The sequence below is a fragment of the Rhincodon typus genome, chromosome 6 (assembly GCF_021869965.1).
Source record: "Rhincodon typus isolate 14 chromosome 6, sRhiTyp1.1, whole genome shotgun sequence".
Lineage (NCBI taxonomy): Eukaryota > Metazoa > Chordata > Chondrichthyes > Orectolobiformes > Rhincodontidae > Rhincodon > Rhincodon typus.
In genome coordinates this window covers 4,320,493-4,348,077 of record NC_063337.1, presented here as the reverse complement: position 1 = coordinate 4,348,077, position 27,585 = coordinate 4,320,493, and the positions used below count along the sequence as shown (strand labels likewise).

General features: G+C 41.9%; 1 protein-coding gene across 2 annotated transcripts in view; it reads right to left on the bottom strand.

Annotated features, from left to right (window-relative positions):
• The window catches only part of rsf1a (remodeling and spacing factor 1a), a 102,739-nt gene that overhangs the window by 34,528 nt on the left and 40,626 nt on the right, over positions 1–27,585 (bottom strand). For both annotated transcript variants that reach the window (XM_020518572.2, XM_048597769.1), the window contains 4 exons: positions 14,011–14,216; positions 7,424–7,578; positions 3,923–5,274; positions 210–401 (listed from right to left, as the gene is read on the bottom strand). In XM_020518572.2, coding sequence (XP_020374161.2) covers positions 210–401; positions 3,923–5,274; positions 7,424–7,578; positions 14,011–14,216 — 1,905 coding nt within the window. The remainder of the gene's footprint in view (positions 1–209; positions 402–3,922; positions 5,275–7,423; positions 7,579–14,010; positions 14,217–27,585) is intronic.

Here is a 27,585-nt window from a genome sequence, read left to right as displayed (position 1 = left end):
CAACTTGCATATTTACCAATTAAATTGAGAAGTTTGAACTTAAATTACATCTAAATAAGTCCCAGCTCCCCAACCACTCACTGAATTATCAGACTATAGTATATTGTGTTAGAACTTGCCCTTCAAAATGCAGTCCAGTATGTGACTAGTTACTTAAAACAAGCAAAAACAGAACAGGGCCAACTCTGGCCCTAAACAGTATGACCTACCAGTTCAGGGTGATTGGATAAGCCACATTTTTTACAAGGCTCATCATCCTCTAGAGGACCTTCCTCCTCTTCCTCCTCTTCACTGCATTCATTGTCTTCCTGCGAGCTCTCACTCTCTCCACTCGATTCTTGGGGTCTGCGCCTGCCCCTCGATTTGGTCCACCTGGCTCTCCTGCTGGATTTACTCTTGCGCTGTAATGTCAACACGAGGCAGTCAGAAGCAAGCTGTGAAATCAAAAATCTCAGGAATTGTCCCAGGGCAGTTACATATCGTGTGAATCCTGCACTGCGGCAGTCCCAACAGAATTTTGAGGAACGTAAAGCAATCTTCATGCACTTATAATTCATTTTCGTTCTTGCAAGAGGCTCATTTTCCAGCCAAAAACAGGGCATATTACATCAAAAAGGGAAGCATTGAACCTGCAACCCACACCACCTAAGGAAGAACAAGGGTGGCAAGTGCACAGAAACACCATTAGTTTTACTTCACTTACACAGAGAGCAGTTTCATTACATGGGCTTACAGCATGAAGATGCTCTCTCTATGACTTCCAAGACAACTAGTTTAGGTTAGATGGGCTTCAGATTGGTTTCACAGGTTGGCGCAACATCGAGGGCCGAAGGGCCTGTACTGCGCTGTAATGTTCTATGTTCTAACTAGGGCTTTGTTATAAAGTTGGCTCTGTTGGCAATACCTGTTTCCAGAGAATGCATTTTTAAAAACTTCTTCATATGTTCCTTATAATTGCAACACTCTGATCTTGTGATACAAGCTGTTGGTCTGCTGGGGGGTCGGAGTTAAGCTCAATTGATTTCTCCCCCACCCACTAGAAAGGGCAGCCAGCAGTATCACTTTTATATTCAGTCACTGCTGTTGGTGGTGAAGTCAGAACAACCCCATTAACTGAGATAGTAGGAACTGCAGATGCTGGAGAATCTGAGATAGCAAGGTGTAGAGCTGGATAAACACAGCAGGCCAAGCAGCAGAGGAGCAGGAAGGCTTCTTCAGAAGAAGGGTCTAGGCCCGAAACGTCAGCCTTCCTGCTCCTCTGATGCTGCATTCATCCAGCTCTACATCTTGTTATCCCATTAACTGATTTGGTTTATTACTGTCATATGCCCCAAGATGTAGTGACAAGTATAGTTTTGTGTGCAACCCACGCAATTCATGCCTTACACTAAGTACACCAGGGTAATAGAATAGAATGTTATCAGATTTTTGAAAGGACCTCTTTAACGTTAATGCTGATCCCTCCGTGCACCTTCGCGACATCCGTAACATTGTATCCTGCACTCTGCTCTGTTAACCTGATGCACTTGTATAGTATGATCTGCCGGTCAGGCACGTAAGACAATACAACACTTTTCACGGTATCTTGGTACGAGACAATAAAGAATCAAAAATCAAAAATACTGAATATAGTGTTACAGCTACAGAGAACATGCAGAGAAAGATCAACTCTGCTATATGAGACGTCTGTTCACAAGTCTGATAACAGCGGGGAAGAAGCTATCCTTGAACCAGTTTAGAGTTAATGTTAAACTGACAGGGTGGATGCTGAAAGGACAGTTCCCCTTGTGAGAGACCAGAACTAGGTGACATGCTTTAAGATTCAGGGATCGCTCTTTCAAAGGTTGAAAGGCAGAGAAACGTTTTGTCTCAGAAGGTCGTTAGTCTGCTCAACTCTCTTCCCCATAGAATGTGGAGGTTGTGTTACTGAACATAGTTAGTCAGATTTTGATGGACAAGGGAGATAAAATATATGGAGTCAGGTAAGAAAGCAGAATTGAGGACACAATCAGATTAGCCATAATCATATCAAATGGTGGAGCAGGCTCAAGGGGCCAAACTGTCTACTCCAAACAATTAGGAAAGCAAATGTGTTGGTCTTTATTACAGGAGGATTTGAGAATAAGAGCAAAGATAGTCTCTTTACCTATGGAAGGATACACTTGCCATGAGGGAAGCATAACAATGGTGAACAAACTAATTCCTGGTATGGGAAGTAATTATCCTGAGCAAAAATGAAATCAACCTCTGTGGAGGTTAGAAGAATGAGAAATGATTTTATTTAAACATACAAAATTCTTATAGGCTTGATAGGACAGAGGTAAGAAGGATGGTTCTCCAGCATGGAACAGGCTCCAGAGGCAAGGGGCATAGTCTCAGAAGAAGCATAGCGTTTTAGACTCTGTTGGTCATGCGTGTTTGGAAATCTCTTCGTGAAAAGATGGTGGAAGCAGAGTCCTTCAAAATTTTTAAGGCAGAGGTAGAGAGATTTTTGCTCAGGAAGAAGGCGAAAGATTATCAGGAGTAGACAGGAATGTGGCTTTAAATCTTCTAATCAGATCAGCCATGATTAAGAATGGTGGAGCAGGTTTGACGAGTTAAATGTCCTTCTCCTATTCTTGTTTATATTTTGATAGGGCTGAGAGGAGGAGAAATTTGTTCATTCAGACAATAGTGAATCTTTGGAATATTCTATCCCAGGGGGCTGTGAGAGCTCAGTCACTGAGTACGATCAAGACAGGGATCAATAGATTTAAATATTTTTATACTGAAAATATCAAAGGATGTGGGAATAGTGCATGAAAATGGTGTTGAAGTACAAGACCAGCCAAGACCTCACTGAAAGGCTGAATGGTATCCTTTTGCTCCTATTTGCGACATTCTCCTGCTCCCAATTCTCGCATTCCACCATCTAATTTTGTGTGTTTTTACTGAGATGATCTTATATTACGATTTCACACTTCCTTCCCAGCTTTTCACCTAAGAGATAGACAGTTTTGGATTTTAAAGGCATCAAGAGATATGGGGAGAAGCAGGACTATGACAGTGAAATAGAGGATCAGCCATGATCATATTGAATGACAAAGCAAGCTTGAAGGACCAAATGGCTGCCTCTTGCTTCTAATTTCAATGTTTCATCACCAGCCTCAAGCTTCATCCCCCCAAAAATCTTCAACAAATATCACAATAACAGTGAGCAAGGGGGAGCTCTTTTTGATTACCACCCCCACTTTACACACTTCCTAATATGAGGACTACCAGGTCCCATTTGCAGTAGAATCATCACCATGGCAGAAATTAATTACTTTAAGCAAGGATCAACCCTAGGCCATTGTAGCATCCAACTGGTAAATCACCAAGATCCCCTCTACATAGGAGGATTCTTCAGAGTACGTAATGCTTAGATAGAGGTGATAATGGACACAGAAATGACTGCACAGTGAGGGAACAGTGGACAGCTCCTTGAAAGGGAAGATGGGGTCTATTGGACAAGGCAGCAAACCAGGACTAAATTTAAGCAATTCCACCAAACAGCTGGTACAGACCCCAATGGATCAAATGGCTGTAAATGTCTGAGGTTGCACTGAAACTTTTGTTTAGTAAAACATCCCCAATTGGTTTAGCAATAAACATGTACCTCATCACAAGTTCCATTTTACCAGATTTACATTTGGTATTGTGTCCTTAATAAATCTTCATTTTGTTCACCAATTTCACTAATGTCACTTAGGGAAGGAAATCTGCTGCCAGTACCCAATCTGGCTTAATTGTGACTCCAAAGAAGTGTTTGGCTCAGAAATGCCACTCAATTGTTTACCACTACCTACTCAAAGGCAATTCAGGATGTCTTGCCAGCAACACATTCATCCCACGCATGACAAATCAATTTTATTTTAACTTTTAAATAATCAAATCACTGTACCTTTGCTCCTTTTGAATCTTTCTCCACCTTTTTATGGTTCTCATCTCTATTCGGATTTGGAGGTATTGCTGGCTCTTCCCGCTTACTTGCTTTCTTCTCCAGGTTTTCTGTCACTTTCACCGTAGGTTTGGATATTCTCAGTGATCTCCTTAAGCACCTTGTCCCATTAGGTTCTGTCTCCTGTTTCTGTTCCACCTGCTCAACCTTCTGGGGTGCTTCTTCCTCTGGAGTCTTCTCTGTCATCTGCTGCCTCAATGACGCTCTAGTTCTCCTCACAGGGAGTTTTTCTGTATGTTCCTCTTCCACTGTAGTAACACTTGTCATTTTTGTGTCAGGCATTTCTTTGTCAGGCAGCTTGGTGCTGAGGGAACTCTTTGAAGAATCCCCCTTCCCTCCCTCACATTTTGATCTGACTTCCTCAGTCGGCTTCTCCAGCTCGGGAAGATTCTGGTCTGCAGCTTTTTCCTTTACTAGGCAGTTCTGATTCACCTCAACAGTACTTCTGTTCATGTGATTCTCCTGATTAAGGTTCGTAGGCAAATCAGAGTCTGGCTTGCTTGACCCATTGATGCCATTTTCCTCTTCTTTAGTTGAATATGAGGGTTCAGGCTCCTTGTTCTTCTTCTGCTCAACCGTCACTGAAGCAGAAGCCTCCATACCTCTCTCTTCATTTTTGTGGTTGTTCACCTGGGGTCTAGCAGCTATCTCACCATTCACGAGCTGCTTTCCCTCCATATTTTCCTCTGGTATCTGCTTCACGGCATCGCTTTCTACTTTCAATCCTTCCTTCAGTGGCTCTCTGACAGGGGTCATAGACTTGGTAAGGAGACCCTTCACAGAGTTGTCATAGTCCTCAGTCAGTTTAATTTCACGTTTTTTCACGGGGAGTTTCGCCTGTTTAACATTTTTCAAGGCCCTCTCAAGCTCCTCAGAGGACTTTTCTTTGACGTCATCAGGAGGTTCTACCTTGATGTTAATTCCTGATTTTTCACGGTCTACAGCTGCCAACTTATCAGCACAACTTTTGGCATCACCAGAGCCCTTCAGGCTGACCACTTGTACTTTAACAGCTACGTTTTCTCCTTCAGTTGGCCTATTAATTTTCTCAAGGTGGTTTTCTATGGCCACTTTAGTATCTTCACCTTTCACATCAGTTTTTTCCAATGCAGGCTGCTCTATCTTAACAGTCTGCTCTGCCTTTGAGTCATTTTCGATTTTCTCTTTTTTGATTGGCTTTACTTTTGCCTCATCTTCTGGAGAAGTAGTGGTGGGTGGAGATGTTGGATTTGACTGTGTGGTAACATCGAGCTCCTTCTGCTGCCTTTCTATCGTCTCTTCCATTTTTATTTCTTCTGTTCAAAAGATAAACAAAAAAAAAGTTGTCAAAGGAAGCATGCTTGCATTTCTAAAGCTCCTCAGCACAGAAATATCTAAAAATGCTACATATGCTACAAATTACTTTTGAAAAGTAGTGGTCAAACGCAGGAGAAAACAGCAATGAGGCAAGGACAAGTTATTCTAGTTTATGATGCTGCTGGTTGAGGAAGAATTCTGAAACAGTTAGCTCAGCATGGTCCTCTTCAATATCAATCCTATTTGAACTACATGAGGTCTTGGTTCAACTCTGGACTTATGAATATACAGTGGTGGGGTGACCACTATGCCTCATCACATTATACAAGTGATTGGAAGTGAGAGATTTACAAGGAGCTGCCACTGCAATCACAGACTGCTGCCAATCCACATTTGCTACTGACAGGCTTGCTAGTGACAAGGCACTTAACGTCGCACACAGACTTCTGAAAAGGGCTACAGTGAAAAGAAATCCCAGAAAGTAGTGAGCTTGTGGAATTCTCTGCCACAGAAAGTGGTTGAGGCCAAAAAATTAAAGACCTTAAAGAAAAGTGTAGATATAGTTCTTAGGACTAAAGGGATCAAAGAATGTGGAGAGAAAGCAGGATCAGGGTACCGAGTTGGACAATCAGCCGTGATTATGTTGAATGACAGTACAGGCTCAGAGGGCTGAATAATCTACCCCTGTCCCTATATTCTACGTTTCTATGAATATGTTGAGGGGTGTGGAGAACAGAGCAAGAGAGACAGCGAAAGGTGGAGGGGGAGTGAGAGAGACAGAGAACGGGGTAAAGAGAAAGCACAGTGAGAGGAGGAAATACATGTGACCAGATAGAAGGGAGTGAGTGGTAAGGGCTACTTTGCATGCGCATGGAACAGCAAGTATGAACCTAGAGACTGAAATAAGCCAGATACGCATGCACATACACCTTTGCCTTGTTTATTACCAAGCCAGACAAGAAGTGGAAAACTTTGGCTGAAAAGTAACCCATTTCTGTCCCCTGCTCTGGCATGTATTCTGCTAGGGCCAGTTCAGAATAAACACAAGTATTCTAATTCCCTCCGGTGGTGAAGAGGACTTGGGGCCTAGTTTGTGTCTCTTTCTCTAACTCTGCTTCTTAAGCAAAAATCAAAAATCATTTTATTAAATAGCTCTGCTACTTCACACCTCTTCACAGTCAGCTTTTTTTTTGTTGAATGACCTATTTACTACTGACTTTAAACAAGTTCACGTTTTCTTCAGAACTCAACTTCTATTCTGAAATTAATGTTTAATGTTGTCGACAAACTTTATCCTTCCAAAATTTGATCATTGTCCTCAAGTGAGTGGGGGGAGAAAAGTGAAATGTGGACTCTCAAATGAATAGGATGGATAACTCTGGTTTAACTGGAAGATGACACATAACATACCCAGTCTACAGACAAAAGGAAAGGTAATTAGCCTTTTAAAACACACTGGACATTAGAATTAACTGGGAGCATATGGGAAAATGGTGAGATACAGAATGAAATCATCAAAAACATGGATCAGGTGGTATGGTAAAATAAAGATGCTCATCTGTCCCCAAAGAACTAAACCCAAATGTTCAGAAGGATGCCTTCCAGCTCTCTGAAATGGTTGAGTATAAGGTAGTCCCCCAAAATATTTCTGCAGAGGAGTAAAAATTGAAGTTTGGGAGTTAATTAGAGTAAAACCTGGGAGTGCATTTACTATACAGTCAGAATCACAAGACAGACACATGTCTTTTTCAGCACTTGAGCAGAAATTCAAGTTCAAGACAATGTTTGGGATTCTCTCCGAATGGAACCACAAAGATGGAAAACATTCTGTTCATTTTCCCATCTATTCTGGCATTGCTAAGTTAACAGTTTTCAGCCAAGTCAAGGGGAGAAATCATAAAGCCAGCCACAAAATTAATGCAGTGCAGAGAAAACACAAGTTTAGCTTTCTGTTTTTCATGATCTCTGTGGAAAGTTTTTAGGAGGCGAAGTTAGGCGATGGGAGGATTGGGCTCAACTCCGATGGCTCACCCACCCTCCCATTGATACTGACCACAGATTTCTGAGCACATACAATAGTGGTCATTTCAGGGAGATAATGTGCTATATTTCTGGCTCCAAGACAACATTTGTGGGAGAGAGAGTTACCTTCCAAATGTTCTTCAATTTCTTTCTTATTCTCTTCATCTTCTGGTGTAGGGCTTGTATGAGAGGAGCCATCTTCTTGGATAAACTTGCTTAATAGTGCTGGATCTATTTGAGCTTTCAGGAGTTGCAATGTTTCAGCCAATTCATTACGGTCCCTAGTTTAGAAAAAAGATTTACGGACACATGCCATAACCTTATTACTGTGGGCTGAGCGTTCTGAAACTTTTACAGAAAAGGTCAGTGGAAGAGTAGGTAAGTGCACATGTTGCATTAAAGTCTAAGCTTTACATAACAGCCATACAGAAACATATCTTCAGTCATTTCTAACACTTTTCAGTAGAGTTAGGCTTATGACTCAATTTTCACGTTGTTTCTTTTTGTAAATAGTATTGAAACAATCACAGTTAGGATGGAAGAGAAAAATCCCAACTGGGATTCCTGTATACACACACACACTCACACTCTCTAATTCAAACTCTAGGAAAAAGCACATATGGATTCAATCATGAAGTTTAGAACTGGTTTGCTAATGATTTTCCCGTCCAGCTCCATCCGTAATTCCTCAGTGAGGCAAAGCATGCTTGGAGACAGCCAGATGATCACAGCACCCCTCTGGGTTTTGCTGTTTCAACATTCTCTTGGCCTGACATCCAATCTTGCATCCGCCACAACCATGAACTCATCCAAATCATACAAGAATCCTAGTTCCCTCACCCAGTTCCCCTGCACTCTCAGACCTCGATTAGCTCTCAATTCATCAAATGCCTCATTTTTAGAATCTTCATCTCATTCACTTATCTCTCTGTGACTTTGCTTTGTCACGCCTCACCTGTGTAACATCCTCCAGCCAGATATTCCACTTCGTCATTGTCTACAGGAATAGTGCCAGAAGACTGGAGGATAACAAATGTTGTCCCCTTGTTCAAGAAGGGGAGTAGAGACAACCCTGGTAATTACAGACCAGTGAGCCTTACTTTGGTTGTGGGTAAAGTGTTGGAAAGGATTATAAGAGATATGATTTATAATCATCTAGAAAGGAATAATTTGATTAGGGATAGTCAACACGGTTTTGTGAAGGGTAGGTCGTGCCTCACAAACGTTATTGAGTTCTTTGAGAAGGTGACCAAACAGGTGGATAAGGGTAAAGCGGTTGATGTGGTGTATATGGATTTCAGTAAAGTGTTTGATAAGGTTCCCCACGGTAGGCTATTACAGAAAATACGGAGGCACGGGATTGAGGGTGATTTAGCGGTTTGGATCAGAAATTGGCTAGCTGTGAGAAGACAGAGGGTGGTGGGTGATGGGAAACGTTCATCCTGGAGTTCAGTTACTAGTGGCGTACCACAAGGATCTGTTTTGGGGCCACTGCTGTTTTTTATAAATGACCTGGATGAGGGCGTAGAAGGATGGGTTAGTAAATTTGCGGATAAAGCCAAAGTCGGTGGATTACAGAGGGACATAGATAAGCTGCAGAGCTGGGCTGAGAGGTGGCAAATGGAGTTTAATGCGGAAAAGTGTGAGGTGATTCACTTTGGAAGGAGTAACAGGAATACAGAGTACTGGGCTAATGGTAAGATTCTTGGTAGTGTGGATGAGCAGAGAGATCTCGGTGTCCCTGTGCATCGATCCCTGAAAGTTGCCACCCAGGTTGATAGGGTTGTTAAGAAGGCGCATGGTGTGTTAGGTTTTATTGGCAGAGGGACTGAGTTTTGGAGCCATGAGGTCATGTTGCAGCAGTACAAAACTCTGGCGTGGCCGCACTCGGAGTATTGCGTACAGTTCTGGTCGCCGCATTATAGGAAGGATGTGGAAGCATTGGAAAGGGTGCAGAGGAGATTTACCAGGATGTTGCCTGGTACGGAGGGAAGGTCTTATGGAGGAAAGGCTGAGGGACTTGAGGCTGTTTTCATTAGAGAGAAGAAGGTTAAGAGGTGACTTAATAGAGACATACAAGATGATCAGAGGATTAGATAGGGTGGACAGCGAGAGCCTTTTTCCTCAGATGGTGATGGTTAGCACGAGGGGACATAGCTTTAAATGGAGGGGTGATAGATATAGGACAGATGTCAGAGGTAGGTTCTTTACTCAGAGAGTAGCAAGGGCGTGGAATGCCCTGCCTGCAACAGTAGTAGACTTGCCAACTTTAAGGGCATTTAAATGGTCATTGGATAAACATATGGATGATAACGGAATAGTGTAGGTTAGATGGGCTTCAGATTGGTTTCACAGGTCGGCGCAACATCGAGGGCCGAAGGGCCTGTACTGCGCTGTAATGTTCTATGTTCTATGATAGCTTCATGCTCCTCTATATTCCTGTTTTAATCACTACACCATTGCTGACTGTGCCTTTGACTGCTTAGAGGTCAAGAATTTTTTCTTTACACTTGCCTCTCCTGCTGTAAGAATCTCCCTAAAATCTATCTACCTCCTACCTCTTACACCAAACTACAGGAGGTGGTAATGGCCTCGTGTCATTATCACTGGACTGTTAATCTAGAGACCCAGGTAATGTTCTGGAGCCTGGGGGTTTGGATCCGGGCATGGCAGATGGTGGAACGTGAATTCAATAAAAATTTAGAATTAACAGTCTGGAATTAATGATGACCATGAATCCATTGCCGATTGTTGGAAAAACCCATTTGGTTCACTCATATCCTTGAGGGAAGGAAACTGCCATCCTTACCTGGTTTGACCTACATATGACTCCAGACCCATAGCAAGGTGGTTGACTCCAGACAATAAATGCTAGCCTAGCCAGCGGCACTCTCATCCCATGAATGAAGGAAAACAAAAACAAATGTGTCATCACCTACCCTAGTAACTACCTATGACAGTCAGCGTCAAATTGTTTGATAGTCCTCCTGTGAAGTGCCTTCAGGTAGATGGCAAAAGATGATTATGACATGTGGCAAGAAACATTGGAGAGATCAATGAGCACAGAACTAGATCATTCAGACCACTATGCAGGATCTTTGAAACAGTTCTCTGATTGGTTTGACTATCCTGTTTTTGCTCTGCAGTAAAGTTTTAGACCTTGACACTCAGAAGTCAAGGGTGACATTCCATTGCAGGACTGTGGGAATCCTGCACTATTATAGGTATTCTCTCTTGACTGACCATGGTGAATCTAGTCTCCCAAATACCTCCTTTAGCAGAAATCCCTGTCAAGAGGAGTGGATTTCTCCCCAGTGTCTGGCAAATATTTATCCCTCAATCAACACCTCAGAAACACGTTCTTATCATTCATATATTGTTGTTTTCGCAAGATTGCTATGCGCAAATTGGGTCGCCCCTTTCCTACACTGACTACACTTCAGAAGTACTTTATTGGCCATGAAGTGCTCTGAGATTTCAGTTGGTTGTGGAAAGCATGTACGTACTTTGGTTCTGTGCTCACAAAGGAGGACCCAAATAAAATACCAGAATTGTTGGGGAACACAGGGTTCAGAAAGAGAGAGGGAGAGGGAGAGAGAGAGGAATTGAAGGAAATTAGTATAGATGGGAAATGGTGTTGTAGGGAAAAACCGCTTTCTGTTGTATTTCACAGTGAATTCCACAGGCTCACAACTCTCTGGGTGAAGATATTTCTTGTCATCCCCGTTCTAAATCATCTACCCCTTATTCTTGGACTGTGACCCCTGGTTCTGGACTCCCCTGTCATTGGAAACATTCCTATGCGCAAATTGGAACAATTTCACTCAAACAACAATACATGAATAATCAGATCATGTTTCTGAGGTGTTGTTTGAGAAATGACTATGTGCCATGGTATGATTTCAAGAAGGTATTGAATATAGCACTTCGTGCTAAGGGACCAAAGAATATGGGAGAAAGTGAGGTCAGGGTACTGAGTTAGATGATCAGCCATGATCATATTGAATGATGGAGCAGACTCAAAGGGCTGAATGGCCTGCTCTTGCTCCTATTTACTATATTTCTAACACAATATAAAATGTTTCTCTTTCTTTTATCTTTTCAAAGTTACAATTTAAGCTAATTCCTCTACTACCTTCCAGAAGCACATTCCTGATTGCTTTACGGGCTATGCTGCAATAACCAAGCAGCAGATGGTGGACAGTTGTCAAGTATCATAGGAACACCCCAAGTGTAGGATCACAGAAGGAATGTTCATTGTTTCAAGGTGCCAGAGAACTGCTGATGCCTGTGCAAATATAGGCAGAAAGGAAAATAAGAAACATTGCTTCAAAAAAGTTGAGATTTTGAAATTTCATGGTTTGTACTGTTTGCCTCCCTGTGTACAGTTCATACTCAAAGGTACAATATTTGTTGTAAAATTATCAGACTGCTACTCCCTAATAGGCTGCTCTTGTCCAAGGACAGAGCTCTGCTACATCTTGGAATTCCTGACCGCACAGTAAATGTGCACAATTGCCAATTCTGCTGCAGTCAGCAGGACAGTTTGATCTTCACAAGTTACATATTAATATTATGTAGAACGTAGAAAACCGGGAAGGTTGTAGTGGGGTAAATCACCATCATGAGGGGTAGGTGCCCAGTGTCACAGATGCCAACCTTCTGCCGATCCAATTAATTCCATGTGATATCAAGAAATGGCTGAAGTTATTGAATACTATAAAGACTATAAGCATTAGCATTTTGGCAACAATAAAATAGTCTTGTTCTCCAGAACATGCCCCTAACGAAGCTGTTCCAGTACAGTTACAACACTAGCTGCCTGACAATGTGGAAAATTCACCACACAAGTCCTGTGCACAAATGAACAGGACAAATCCAATTTAGCCAAATACCTTACCATCAGGTGACATTCAATCTCTAGCAAAGTGTTGGAAGGGGTGCTTAACAGTGCCAGCAAGTAATATTTACTCAATAACAAACTGTTTACTGATGCTGATTTGGGATTTCATTAGGTCCACTCAGCTCCTAAAGTCATTTCAGCCTTATTTCAAACATGGACAAAATAGCTGCATTCAAGAGTAGAAGTGATTACAACTGCCCTTCTCATCGTGATACCTAGGAGCCTGAACAAAACTGGAATCAATTGGAATCAAGAGGAAATTCTCCACTGACTGGAGTCATAATTGGTACAAAGGAAGATGGATTGGTTGTTGGAAGTTAATTACCTCAGCTTCAGGACATCTCTGCAGGGGTTCTGCTGCATAGTGTCATAGGTGTAATCATTTTCAGCTGTTTCAATGACCTTCCTTCCATCATTAAATCAGAAGTGGGGACATTTGCTGATGATTGCACAACGATCAACACCAATCAAGACTCCTCAGATACTGAGGCAGTCCATATCCAAATACAGCAAGACCTGGAAAACACTAAGGCTTGGGCTGACAAGTTACAACCACGCCATCCAAATGCCAGGCAATGACAATTTCCACAAGAGAGAATCTAACCATTGCCCCTTGATATTTATGGCATTGCCAATGTGGAATTGCTCCACTGTCAACTTAAAGGGGTTGCTACTGACCAGAAATACTACGGCTACAAGAGCAGGTCAGAGGCTGGGAATGCTCGTAGGAATAATGCACGTCCTGACTCCCCAAAGTCTGTCCACCATCTACAAGACGCAAGTTAGGAGTGATGGAATACTCTCCACTTGACTGTATGGCTGCAGCTCTAACAACAGCTTGGTGATGGTGATGTACAGGGAGATAATGATGTAGCAGTAATGTCACTGAATTGGTAATCCAGAACTCCAGATTAATTTTTCAAGATTGTTGAAGGGTTGCTGCACGTTTCGAGAGTAAGCAACCTGACACACATTGCAGGTTCTATTTATACAGCTGCTGGGTCAAGCAGTAGAAGGTGCAGACTAGCTGGATCCAAGGCTAGGTACAATTGGAGATTCATCAAGTTGCTGATTGGTCTGTTGGCTAGTGACCAGTTGTTGATGACAAAACCCTTCTTTCTGCCAATTCCAGCATCTCAGGTGTATCTGATCTACAGTAAACTCACTTTAAGCCTGAAGAAAACTAATAAGGGAGAGAACGTTTATGTATGAACCAGCCACCCTGTGCCTCCTGCAAAGCAGTGAAAGCATCTAGAGACGGAGCATTTCTGATCAGTACAAGAACCATCTCAGCAGAACATCTGATCCAAAACCACTGAACTGCTTTACCAGTTTTCCATCTGTTCGTAACACATGTTTTTGTTTACCTGTCTGTGTGGGTCTGTCTCTGTACGTGTATAATGACACAGTTCATAAAGGAGTTAGAGTTTTACCTAGTCAAGTTACATGCCAACGGTTCCCAATTGTTTACCTGTGGCTAACATCTATTTACTTGTAAAATGAGTAAGTCTTATCAACTACAGAAACGTGATCAATCTGGATCTGAAAGGTAAATTGGGGAATTCTGCATTTTTGCAAAAATCTTCAACTTTTACGATAACTCTGGGAGCAGTCGGGCTCATTTTCCAGCCCAGTGAGGCATAACCCATCCCGACTGAGCTGCGTTACTCCAAAGTACCAGTTTTTCTTTCCAACTGCACTATTAAAATTGCTACTTCTTAAAGTAGAGTTCTTTTGATAATAAGGAATTTTAGGGTTCCTCCAAAAGCACAAGCTAAGAAGAAACCCAACTTTCCCACCCTCACCATACCTTACGATAAGCCTCCATGAAGTACCATCTTGGTCATCTTGTTCTTCTGTGTAGAGTCGGACATTGAACTCTTGGTCCAGTTGGTACCAGTACATTAGGCCATCCTTATCACGCCCAATTGGATGGATGCGCATAGCATCTGGCTCCTCCTCATTCAGCACATTCTTGAATTTCAAATTGTCATCAAACTGGCATTCACAGAGATACTGAAACAGAAAGAACATGATTAATACTGTATCTCCAGAAAAGAGGTTCCAGGTCTGAGAGGCAGTCATCAATTCAGACACCAAAACGCACGTTAAATTGGCTACAGCAGCTGCACAGGGTAAGAAAGAAGAAATGGCCTGGGGGAAGTGGGAGGGCTGGGGTGGTGGTGGTGCATGCTTGCATAAAGGACAGATTCTAGGTAGGTTGTTACGAAGCCTCTGTCCCTCATTCCAGAGCAGTCCGTCAATATTTAACATGAGAGTGTGAAACAGAGCGCCAGAGGCAACCAGCATGAAACCTCTGCTGCCAGCCTACACCTCGTTATCTCAGATTCTCCAGCATCGGCAGTTCCTACTGTCTCTATTTTTTAAGTTATCTATTTTTGCAATTTGGATGACACCGGCCAGACCAGAATTTATTACTGACCCCTAGCTAACTCAATGAGTCACTTGATAAACTGCTTGGGAGGGCAGTGGGCCCGGTGTTACATGTGGGCCACAGCCAGAGGACAGCAAGTTGTCACCCCTAAAGGGACACTAGTTGGATTTTTTACAAGAGTCTGGTAGTTTACTTTTATTGCTGTCACTTGCATTTTCAGTTTAATAACAAAATTAGTGCACTATCACGCCATTATTCAGGAGAGGGGAAGAACTGCTAACTCCCCCTACTGGGTAGGATTTGTTTTTAAATCTTTTGCTTTTGTCCCATCTTATTTTCACCATGTGCAAAAGGTGCTCTACAGAAACCTGGAATTGATAGCCAAGTTCACTAGTGAACTACACAGAATAGAAAAGGTATTCATTTCAAATACTTAGTCTGTGCCAAGACAACTAATCTCAGCCAGGGCTGTAACTGCAGCACAGCGATTTCCATTTGTATTCAGTGAGGAGAAAAATCAAATCACACTGTTTCTGATCTGGTGAATTCCAGCTGGCAAACCATGTGTTCTGTCAGTAAAGGACAGACTGGGATTAAGCTGTTACACTTTACTGTATCCAATGGTTGCACATCTTCAAAATTATGCGCAAAACCGGCATCTAGATCAGTGCCCACAGGCAGTACTGCAGGGAAGAAGTTGAAACTTCAAGCAATGAAGGAGAAAACTGGCAAGACGGAAAAACAGACTCTTGCACTACTTCTACGTTTCATTTGCAACACTAGTGCCTCCTGTGAAACTGCGATGGACAAACGTACAGTTGCAGTTTTGTTGATTAGATCAGTATCAGCAGTTGAGACACCACCAACTGACTTTGGTTTCCAATGATTGGTGGGAACATGGAGATGGAAGAGATTCAATTTGATTTTCTGTGCAATGAAGTACACATCTATTGTTGCCACTTCAAGGTGCAAGGGCGTTTTTTTGTCGTCTCCAGTATGTAGCAAAGGTAGTAAGGATGTAGTATTAATAATCTTTACACTAGTAATCCAAGGGTGCAGAATAATGCTATTAAGGTATCTTTTCATCCAGATTATTAACAAATTCCAATTTCAACATCTGCTATAGTTGGATTTGACCCCAAGTCCCAGACCGTTAGCCTGAAGTTCTAGATTATGAATGCAGTGACATTGCCAGTTCACCACCATCTTCCGCCTCCCGCAGCATACATACTTATTATTGACAGTGATGGAGGGAGTGAATGCTGCAGGTCATGGTTGGTGTCCCTTTCAGGTGGGCTGCTTTGTTTGGATGGAATTAAGCTTCTTATGTGGTTGTTGGAGCTGCATTCATCCAAGCAACTGGGGAGTATTCACCACGTTCCCGACTTGTGCTATGTAACTGATAGACTGGCTTTGACAAGTCAAGAGGAGATAAGTTACTTGTTGCAGATTCCCAAGCCTCTAATCTGCCCTCAGTCAGAGTTCTCTCACACAGAAAAAGGCACTTCAGTTCATTGTGTCAGTACCAGTCAAAAATAGCCAACTATTCTAATCCCATTTTTCAGCATTTGGCTCATAGCCTTGTATGCCTTGGCACTGCAAGTGCACATCTTTGTCAATGTTAGGAGAGCTTCTGTCACCACCACCCTTATTGACAGAGTTCCAAATTGCCACCACCCTTAGTGAAAAAGATTTTTTTGTCACATTCCCTACAAACCTCCCGCCTCGTCTTAAATCTGTGCCCCCGATCATCAAGTTGACCCGAAACGTCAACTTTCCTGCTCCTCTGATGCTGCCTGGCCCGCTGTGATCCTCCAGCTCCACACTGTTTTACCCCCGGTCATCAATCCCTCTACCAAGGAGAAGGGTTTCTTCCTATGCACCCCATCTATGCTCCTCACTTTTCAGCATCTCAATCATGTCACCCCTCAGTCTCCTCTGTTCCAGGGCAAACAACAGTGCCACAACGATGCCACCTGAAGGTTGCAGGAACAGCAACTCATATTCCGCTTGGGAACCCTGCAGCCCAATGGTATCAATGTGGATTTCACAAGTTTCAAAATCTCCCCTCCCCCTACCGCATCCCAAAACCAGTCCAGCTCGTCCCTGCCTCCCTAACCTGTTCTTTCTCCCACCTATCCCCTCCTCCCACCTCAAGCCGCACCTCCATCTCCTACCGACTAACCTCATCCCGCCCCCTTGACCAGTCTGTCCTCCCTGGACTGACCTATCCCCTTCCTAACTCCCCACCTACACTCACCTTTACTGGCCCCATCCCCGCCTCTTCGACCTGTTTGTTTCCTCTCCATCTATCCTCTCCTCTCCTCTATCCATCTTCTATCCGCCTCCCACTCTCTCCCTATTTATTTCAGAACCCCCTTCCCCTCCCCCTTTTCTGATGAAGGGTCTAGGCCTGAAACGTCAGCCTCTCTGCTCCTATGATGCTGCTTGGCCTGCTGTGTTCATCCAGCCCTGCACCTTGTTGTCTCTTATTTTATCCAATCTCTCCTTGTAACTAAAAGTCTCTGTTCCAGACATCATCTGATAAATCTCCTCTAAACCCCCTCCAGCACAATCACATCTTTCCTTATAATGCAGATTCTATAACTACACACAATACTCTAGTTGTACCTTAAACAATTTGTTATACAGTTTCTACATAATTTTCACTGCTCTTAAACGCTATGCCTTCCCTAATAGAAGTAATAATTCCATAAGCCTTCTTAAACACCTTATTACCTGTCCCGCTATCTTAAGGAACAGATGGGCATACACACAAAAATCCCTTTGATTCTTGGTGCTCCACAAGGTCTTATATTTCATGTAACATTCCTTTGCCTTGCTTGCCCTGCCCCAGTGCATCACCTCACACTTATCCAGAGTGAATTCCATTTGGGGCTGGTCAGCCCAACTGAATAGCCTGCCCATATCCTCCACTAATCTAAGCTATCCTCTCACTATTTACCACTCTATCAATTTTCATATCATCCATGAAATTACTGATCAATCATCCTACATTCAAGTCTTTTATGTATACAACATACAGTAAGGACCCCACTGTTCCCTGCGGAACTCCAGTGAAACAGTCCTCAACCATCACCCTCTGCTTCATGGAATTCTGCCAATTCTAGATTCAATAAACCAAATTTCTTTGGATCCTATGATCTTGTAGCCATAAGGTTTATATGGATGCTTCAGTTAAGTCTCTAGTCCTTCAGAGTTCTCTCATGGTCATCATCTTCAGATGACATCTACTTCGGGTTCTGAGCGAGCAGGCAGGCTCTTGAACCATAGAATTATGACATTGGACATAATGTCCCAAAAGTTAGTAGAATCTAGAGTGCAGGCTTGCTCCATTTCTTTTCCTACTCGAATGACATTCTGCATCGTTATGGCATTGTGACTCAAAAGAGTAACACAGCTTGATGGACAAACTGCCTTACTTTGAACAACTAGTAGGAAGCTCCTCCCAATCACGTCAATCCTTCCACATTTCATGGAGAGCTTCAACTAGTCTTAAAAGTGATTTCAGTGTCCTCTCTTGGAACAGTCACCATTTGGGAGCCCAGAAAGCAAGATCTGGCAGCAAACACTTATTTCAGCCATTTGACAAAGCTTCCAGGACAAGAATGTCCATTTTGCAGCAGCCTTACTTGAATGTTTGCGGAGCTGCTTCAAGCATTTGTCTAACCATCTTTCCATTGAATCTGGAGGACACAGTGGAGGCAATGTTGATAAAAATTTCTCCAGTATTCTTATTGACACTTATTATAGATGTCCAGATGGCATTACAGTATGGAACTGCAGTTAACGGCAACTGCTGCTTCACTAGGATTTATGCAGGCATATGGAGGTCCTTGTTGTCAAACAGTCAGTCAGTTACGTAATGTTTAGAAGGCTATGCTGGTATGGCTGAGTAGCTGCTGGGTCTTGAAAAGGCTTCTCTGATGAGACAGAAGGCTGCATTGGTACAGGCTGGGTTTACAACATTCCAGAGCCTCTCCTTCAACACAGTTGACTGACTAAGCATGGGTTCATACAAGTTTTAATTTTGGCAACATTGAAGGACTGGCAGAATTTTACACGTCGAGCATGGCTTGCAAACCTGGTGCACAATGGGAAATGATACAGCAGTCATCAGCAAAATGTAGATACTTCATATTTAAAGGTTGCCAGTTTAGGGGAGGTGACTGAAATTAAACAGTTTACCATCTAGGCTCTATTTAATGATGGCACCAGAGGCAAATGATCTTTGATGAGGTGAGCAGTCATTCTACTGTAAATTGTAAATAGCACTGGGCTATCACGCAGCTTTGCTTGAGCCTATGACAGATTCCGAAGGTCTCTTATTGACCTTGCACTCTAGACAGTTCCAGTTATACCATCATGAACAAGACGCAGGATGGTGGACATCCAAATTGATCAAGCACACTCCACACAGCCTTATGATTTACTGAGTCAAATGCTTTGCTCAAATTGGTGAATCCAAATGGCTCACTGGCAAAAAACAAACATTAATTGATAATGGTGTTTCTGTGGCTGGAAGGCTGCTCAGGACTAGATGCCCTGCTTTTTTGGCATATATTAATGATTTTGATGTATTGTAGAAGGCATGATCAAGAACAACACAAAAATTAACTGTGTGGTTGATAGAGATGATAGCTGCAGACTCCAAGTAGTTATTACTGGATTGGTGAGGTGGGAAGAAACACAGCAGACGGTATTCAACCTGGAGAAGTGAGGGGTGATGCACTTGTCAAACAAGGCAAAACAACATGTAATTAATGGGAGAATGCAGTGAGGTGTAGAGGAAGTGAATGTGAAATAAATGGAATGTATGTCCACGGATCTCTGAAGGCAAGGTCAATAAGAAGGTTGAGGTGCCACACGGAAATGTTTTTTAAAAAAATTGCCCAAGAATGTTATGCTGGACTGTATAAAAAACATTAGTTAGGTCACAACTTCAGCACTGTGCGCAATTATAATTACCTCATGTTACTTGCCATTATTAGACCAAGCAGTCATGTTGCTTAAGTTTTGCTACAAATGCATATGGACTGTTTTACTATCTTGAAGAGTTATGAATGGTGCTGAACACTATGCGGTAATCAGCAAACATCCTAGTTCTGGCATTATGATGGAGCGAACATCACTGATGAAGTTGAAGACAATGCCCTAAGGAATTGCTGCAGGGGTGATGTCCTGGGACTCAGACAGTTAACCTCCAACAACCGCAACCATTTTCCTCAGTACTAGGTACGACTCCAAATCAGTAGAATTTGTTTCCCCTTGACACCTGCACTCAGTCAAATGCTGCGTTAATGCCAAGAGTCATTACTAACATATCATTTCACCTCACCTCTGCTTCAATTTACTCGTTTACATTCGGTCCAAGGATGCACTGAAGTCAGGAGCTAGGTAACCCTGGTGGAACTCAAGCTGAATATTAATCAGTAGGTTATAGCTGAGCTCATGCCACGTGATAGCACTGTTGACAATCACTGGGCTGATGGGATGGTAAATGGACTGAATTTGCCCTGCTTTAGCGTGAATAGGACACCGTTGGATTGTTTTCCAAATTGTCAGATTATATGCCCGAATTTTAGTTGTACTGGATATCCTGCCTAAGGGTCATGTACTGAACACACAGTGCCAAGTAAAAGTTTTTTTTGTCAGTGTTCAGGGACAGAAAGTGAAACTGCATGTAAGGCAGGTAAAGAGATCTTGCAGGAATAATCACAGAAGGCTCAGGCTTTGTAATTGTTAGAAAGGTTTGCGGTTGTTCTAGCTTGTTTGGATCAGAGCAAGGGCTGCAGGGTGGATGAGCAAACTGACCGTGTTAGTTGTAGCAAAATGTCTTTTTTTTAATTCATTCACAGGATGAGGGCGTCACTAGCTAGGCAGCATTTATTACCCATCCCTAATTACCCAGAGGGCAGTTAAGAGTCAACCACATTGCTATGGGTCTGGAGTCACATGTAGGCCAGACCAGGTAAGGATGGCAGTTTCCTTCCCTAAAGGACATGAGTGAACTAGATGGGTTTTTCCGACAATCAACAATAGATTCATGGTCATCATTAGATTCTTAATTCCAGATATTTATTGAATGCAAATTCCACCATCTGCCATGGCAGGATTCGAACCAGGGTCCCCAGAATATTATCTGGGTCTCTGGATTAACAGTCCAGCGATAATACCACTAGGCCATTGTCTCCTCCCCGAGGTGTTTTAACAAGGAAAGACTGAGAACACAGAGGGATTTAGGGGTCCTTGTGCATAAATTACAAAGAAGCAAGCGTCAAAATTCAGGTCGGTAATAGGAAAAGCAAATGGAATGTCAGCCTTTATTTCAAAAGGCGTGGAATATAAAAATAAGGAGGTCTTGTTAAAATTATGCAAGGCATTAATCAGTCTATACCCAGAATACCGTGAACAGTTTTATTATCTAAGGAAAGACATGCATTGGAGGCAGTCCAGAGAACATTTACTAGATTGATCCCAGGTATACAGTGATTTTCTTGAGGCTAGGTTGAGTAGCTTGGGCTTGTATTCACTGAAGTTTAGAGACCTTACTGAAAAATACACAATCCTTAATGGACATGACCGGGCAGATGTGGAGTACATTACCCCTTGTTTAGGAGAGACTATGACCAGAGGGCATAATCTTAGTTGAAGTGATTGTCCATTTAAGACAGATATGAGGAGAAATCTATTCTCTCAGAGGGCAGCCAATCTGTGGCATTCTTTACCACAGAGGGCTGTGCAGGCTGAGTCAATATGTATACTTTAGGACTTGATAAATTTTCAATCAGTAAGGGGATCAAGAGTTATATGGATAAGGCAGGAAAGCTTAGTTGAGTGTTATCAGAATTGATGGACCATGTCTTGTGGTAGTAAGAGTCAGGGCAGTCAGAGGGGTTGAGAACGTCCTCTGCAACTGACAGCGAGCATTTTGCCGGCCCGGTGCCACAGTTTGGGCTATCTGCTGAGGGCTGGAGAAGAACATGCAGTGGGAGAGTCGGGGAGGATTCAGTCGTGGTCTATGTAGTTATTAATGACCAATGCTAGACAAAGTAGGAGATTATGCATTTTCAGTCTGAGGAGCTAGGCACGTTAAAGAGGACTTCTAGGGTCATAATCTCTGCTTTGTTGCAAATTAGCAAAGGTAAATCAAAATGGGCAAAATGAACACGCAGTTCAAAGACTGGTGTTGGAGAAGCCAGTTCCGGTTCATGGGGTACTAGCACCAGTATAGGGAAAAGCGTAATCTGTTCTGTTGACATGGTTTACACCAGAACTGTGCTGAGACCTGACTTCTCACTCAGTGTGCAATTTGATTTGTTTTGATTTGATTTGATTTATTATTGTTACATGTACCAAGATAGTGTAAAGTATTGTACTGCATTGCATGCTACTTTACCTAAGTACATCAGGGTTAACAGAATGCAGAAAATAGTGTCAAGAACAGAATGCAGAATATTGTGTTAGTAAAGAGGATTTTAAACTAAATAGCAGGGACATTGGATCAAATGTTTAAAGGTATGGTTTATCAAAGAGTAGAGACAAGGTAAGGGAAAAAGATATCAATGTGGAAAATGATAAACAGACTATGACAGAAAAGGACAGAGTATTTAAATGAGTAAAATCAACAAATAAGAACAAAAGGGAAAAATAGACTAAAGACTTTATCTGAATGCACACAACATCTGAAACAAAACAGACGAACTAAAAATGCAAATGGAAATAAACAAGTATGATCAGAGACACGGCTGCAAGGGGTGGTACCTGAAAACTGAAGGGTACAGGACATTTAGGAAGAACAGGAAACTAGAAAGGAGGGGTGGTGGCACTGTCAATCGTGACAGTATTAGCACAATAGAGAGTGATGACCCAAGTGCAGTAAATCAGGATGTGGAAATGGGATGGGGTAGAGAGGAGAAATATAAAGGCAAAAAATAACTTATGGATGTGGTGCACAGGTCCCTAACCAAAACCACACAGTAAAGTGCAGCACAGGGGAAGGAATAATGTACACGTGTCAGAAAGGTATGGCAATAATTATGGAAGAATTTAATCTACCTATAGACTGGAAAAAAGTCAGATGAGAAAAGACAGCAATTTGAGTTAATTTAATGCTTTCAGACCAGTTTCTTAGAACAGTAGGTTCTGAAGCCAACCAGAGAGCAGGCTGTACTAGATCTGGTAATGCACAACAAGCCAGAGGAACTGATGGATGCAGAAACAGCTACGTCTAGAAGACATTTAGGAATGTACGTGAATCTGAAAGGTTTAGAGGGATATGGGCCAAACGCAGGCTGTTATTCATTAATAACCCTTGGAAGCCATAATATGATTGAATTCTTCACTCAGTTTGAAGGGAAGAGGAAGTGGGTCCAAGACCTTCTTTTAAAAATTTAAGTAAGGACAATTATGAGGGCATGAGAGCTGGCTAAAATGAACGGGCAAATTGGATTAAAGGATAGGTTAACAGTAATGCAGTGGTAGACATTTGAGAGGATATTTCAGAATATACAGAACATATACATTACAACAAGTGAGAAAAATTCCAATGCATTGATTCATCATCCATGGTTAACTAGAAATCAAGGCAGGTAGCAGATCAGAAGATTGGGCAGAATATAAATAACAGCAAAGAATGACTAAAAAATGAATGATGGAAGAATCAGAGTATGTGAGAAAGTTAGCCAGAAATATAAAATGAGTTAGTAAACGTTTTTACAGATATTTTTAAAAAAAAAGTTAACCAAGTGAGGGCTGGTCATGAAAGAAAGGGAGCTGGGAGGATCAATGCTAGAAACTAAGGAACAGGTGGATGAATTGGACAGATATTTAACATTAGCCTTCATTATATTGGATTCAAATAACATAGCAGTGATAAATTTAGAAATGGGAGGGAGGAATTTGGAAAATGACAATCACCAGAGAAGAGATACTAAATAAACTGTTGAAGCTGCAAGTCAACAAGGGTCCTGATGGATTTCATTATAGCTTCTTAAAAGAAGTGATCAGTGAGATACAGGTATTTCTGCTATAAAGCATGTTTCGTTAAAAGCTAATTGGCTGATATGCAATTGACGAATAGTGGACGCTGTTTGGATAACACGAACTTTCTACTATACAGCATAGCGATCTCCCTATAATGTGCTCTTCTATCAGCTTTAATCTTTCAAAACTCCTCAGTTGCAGGGAAGGTACCATTAGAATAGAAGGTCAGAAATAAAACTTCATTAAAAGTGAGGGAAACTGAAAGCAGGAAACTACAGGCACATTATTCTAACATCTGTCATAAGGCAAAAGTTGCAAGGCACAATTAAAGATATTACAGAAAGACATTTCAATAAGTTCAAGATCATCAGGTGGAGTCAATATGGTTTTGTGAAAGAGAAATCTGGTTTTGTCCAATCTCCTGGAGTTCTTTGAGGAATGAAAATGTGCTTTGGATAAAGGGGAAACCACTGAATGCAGTGTACTGAGATTTCCAATAGGCATTTGATAAAGGGCCACATAATAGGCTTCTGCAGAAAACAGAAACTCATGATGTAGGGATAGCTATTTGGCATGGGTAGAAGATTGCTGGCTAACAGGAAGCAGAGAATTGGTTTAAATGTATCATCTTTTTCAGGTTGACAATGGAATTGGTGCTGGGAACTCAACTGTTAACAAATTTATATAAATAATTTGAATGAAGGAGCTGAATACATAATTGCCAGATTTGAGATGATGGAAAGACATGTTGGAAAGTAATTTATGAAGGGGACATAACGAAGCTACATAAAAATATATAGATAGGTTAAGCAAGTGAGCAATAATCTAAAGGGTGATAGCATCTCGGAGCTCCGAGGTGAGCTCAGAGGGATCTGGGTGTTAGTGCATGGATTGCAAAAGGTTGCTCTGCACGTACCAAATAAAAACCGAAAAAACCCACTTCTGAGGAAGGGTCACCAGACCAGAAACGTTAACTCTGATGAGTTTTTTCTTCACAGATGCTGCCAGACCTGCTGAGTTTTTGCAGCAACTTCTGTTTTTGTACTCTGCAGGTACAACAGGCAACTAGGAACATTAATAGAATGTTATCATTTATTGCGAGAGGACTGGAATACAAAAGTAGGTAAGTTATGTTTCAGCTATACAGGGTACTGGTGGGACCACATCTGGAGTATTGTTTACAGATGGGTGTAAATTCGTTGGTAGTAGTTCAGATGAGGTTTACCAGAATATTTCCTGGAATGAATGGATTATCTCAAGAAAAGGTTGGACAAGCTAAGCTTGAATCCACTGGAGTATATAAGTGCCAGAGGCAACTTGATGGAAAGATTCAAGCTCCTGAAGGGACTTGACAAGGTGATTATTGAAAGGATGTTTGTTCTTGAGGAGAAGTCTGGACGTAGCAGTCACTATTTCACCATATAAAAATCAGGGGTTACCCATTTAAAACAGCAATGAGGCTAATTTTCTTCTCTGAGATGGTTACAAGTCCATGGAATTCTCCTTCTGAAAAAAGGTAGTGGAAGCAGAGTTCCTGAATATTCTTAACGCAGAGGTGGATGGATTCTTGATAAAGTAAGGAGCGGGCAGAAATTTGGATTTGAGGTTAGAAACAGATCAACCATGATCTTTACCGAATATTTGATATAAAGAGCACATCTTTTTTAATTTTCTTTCCTTTCAACTATGAAAATAGAACAATACAGCACAGGGACAGGCCCTTCAGCCCAGCATGTCTTCATCGGCCATGATGCCATTCACACAAAAATAAAACGGGTGTGATATTATCACTAGGCTATTATCCAGAGACCAAGATAATCTTCTGGGGATCCAGGTTCAAATCCTGCCATGGCAGATGGTGGAATGTGAATTCAATAAACGTCTGGATAAAAGAGTCTAACAATGACTATGAATAATGAATAATGAATCCATTGCCGATTGTCAGAAAAACCTATCTGGTTCACGAATGTCCTTTAAGGAAGGAAACTGCCATTCTTGCCTGGTCTGGTCCACATGTAACTCTAGGCCCATAGCAATGCGGGTGACTCTCCACTGCCCTCTGGGCAATAAATGCTGCCTAGCCCGTGACGCCCTCATCCCATGAGTGAACAAAGAGAAAAAAATATTAATTCCATCTGCCTGCACAAGGTATGTATCCCTCTATTCCTGCCTGTTCATGTGCCTGTCTCAATGCCGCTTAAACACTGCTATCATGTCTACTTCTTCCACCTCGCCTGGCAGAGCGTTCCAAGCACCTACCAATCAAAAAAGTTGCCTCACTTATCTCCGTTAAAAACTTTCTTCCTCGCCTTACACCGGTGCCCCCTAGTTTTTGACATTTCCATCCTGGAGAGAAGAAAAGACTCAATTATCAAGACCTTATCCATACCTCTCAATTTTATATACTTCTATCAGGTTGCCCCTCAGCCTCCAATGCTCGAGTGAAAACAATCCAAATTTGTCCACCCTCTCCAATCCAGACAGCGTTGTGGTAAATCTCTTTTGCACCCTCTCCAAAGTCTCTACATCCTTCCTATAGTGTGGCAACTAGAACTGTACACAATACTCCAAATATGACCTGACCAATTTTGTATACATCTACAATATGACTTGCCAACTTACACTCAATGCCTCTACCTTATCCACTTGTATTGCTACTTCCATGGAACCATGGACTTGCACCCCAAGATCCCTCTGTATATCAATGCTCCTCAAGATGCTGCCATTTACTGCATACCTTCCTCTCGCACTTGACTCCCAAATACATCACCTCACGCTTATCTGGATTAAATTCCATCTGCCATTTCTCTGCCCAACCTTTCTCACTATCCACAACTCCACCAATTTACATGTTATCTGCAAACTTGCTACTCTAGCCACCTACATTTTAATTCAAATCAACATAAGTCCCAACATTGATCCTGGTGGAACACCAGTGGTCACAGACCTCCATCAGAAAAACACCCCTATAAAACTACCCTCTTCTATGGTCTATGATCAAAACAATTTTGTATCTAACTCAACAACTCATCTTGGATCCCATGTGACTTAATCTTCTAGACTAGCCTACAATGAAGGACCTTGTCAAATGCTTAAGTAAAGTCCATGCAGACAGCATCTACTTCCCTACGCTCAATCATCTTTGTCACTTCCTCAAAAAACTCAATCAAATTTGTGGCACAAGCCAACCCCTCACAAAGCCATGTTGACTATCCTTAATAAAGTCCAGCGAGTAAACAACTGGAAAACTATTGCCTTGAGTCAAGGACTGTGGAAAACTCATGATCACAGTTTTAAAAACCACAGTTACTGGAACTTTTGCAAACTTGCAAAGCAAGATCATACTTAATTTCACAGATACCTGACATATGCATACAGATGAGATACAGTAAAACTTTCAGACCTAAGAATATCAAAAAGGAAATAATATATTTTATCAGTTCAAATAACTGGAATTCAGAATTCTAGTGTACTTTTACAGACAGAGACACAGCAGTAACTTCTAGAAGTGTTTGCAGGCAGAGAACAGTTCTCTTCCTAAGTTGAATTAGCTTCCTTTCAAAAAAACAGGTTTTGGTGAGGTTTTTGTCTTTTAGGTAGACTTAGCTGTTACAGCCTGGACTCCATCACTGCTTCCTTCAGTGGGTGCTATCCAACAGACTGATATAAAAAGAGTTCAGAATAGGTGCTTAAAACTCCCAAGAATCCCAAAGGCATTTCAGTCACGTCATCAGGTAATGGGGGAACTGCCCAACCAAGTCCCTGCCTAATCTATTTCTCTGTGGTAGCCATCTTAAGAGTCCAGCAAAGTAATTATCTTAGAACAAAAGCAGATAATTTGTAATTTCCTTCACTGAGCAGCTTGCTAGGGCCATTTCAGAGAGCAGTTAAGAATCAACCACATTGCTGATGGGTCTAGAGACAGAGGTAGGCCTGATAGAATAAGGATGTCAAAATTTTCTTCCCTGTATTACATTAATGAAC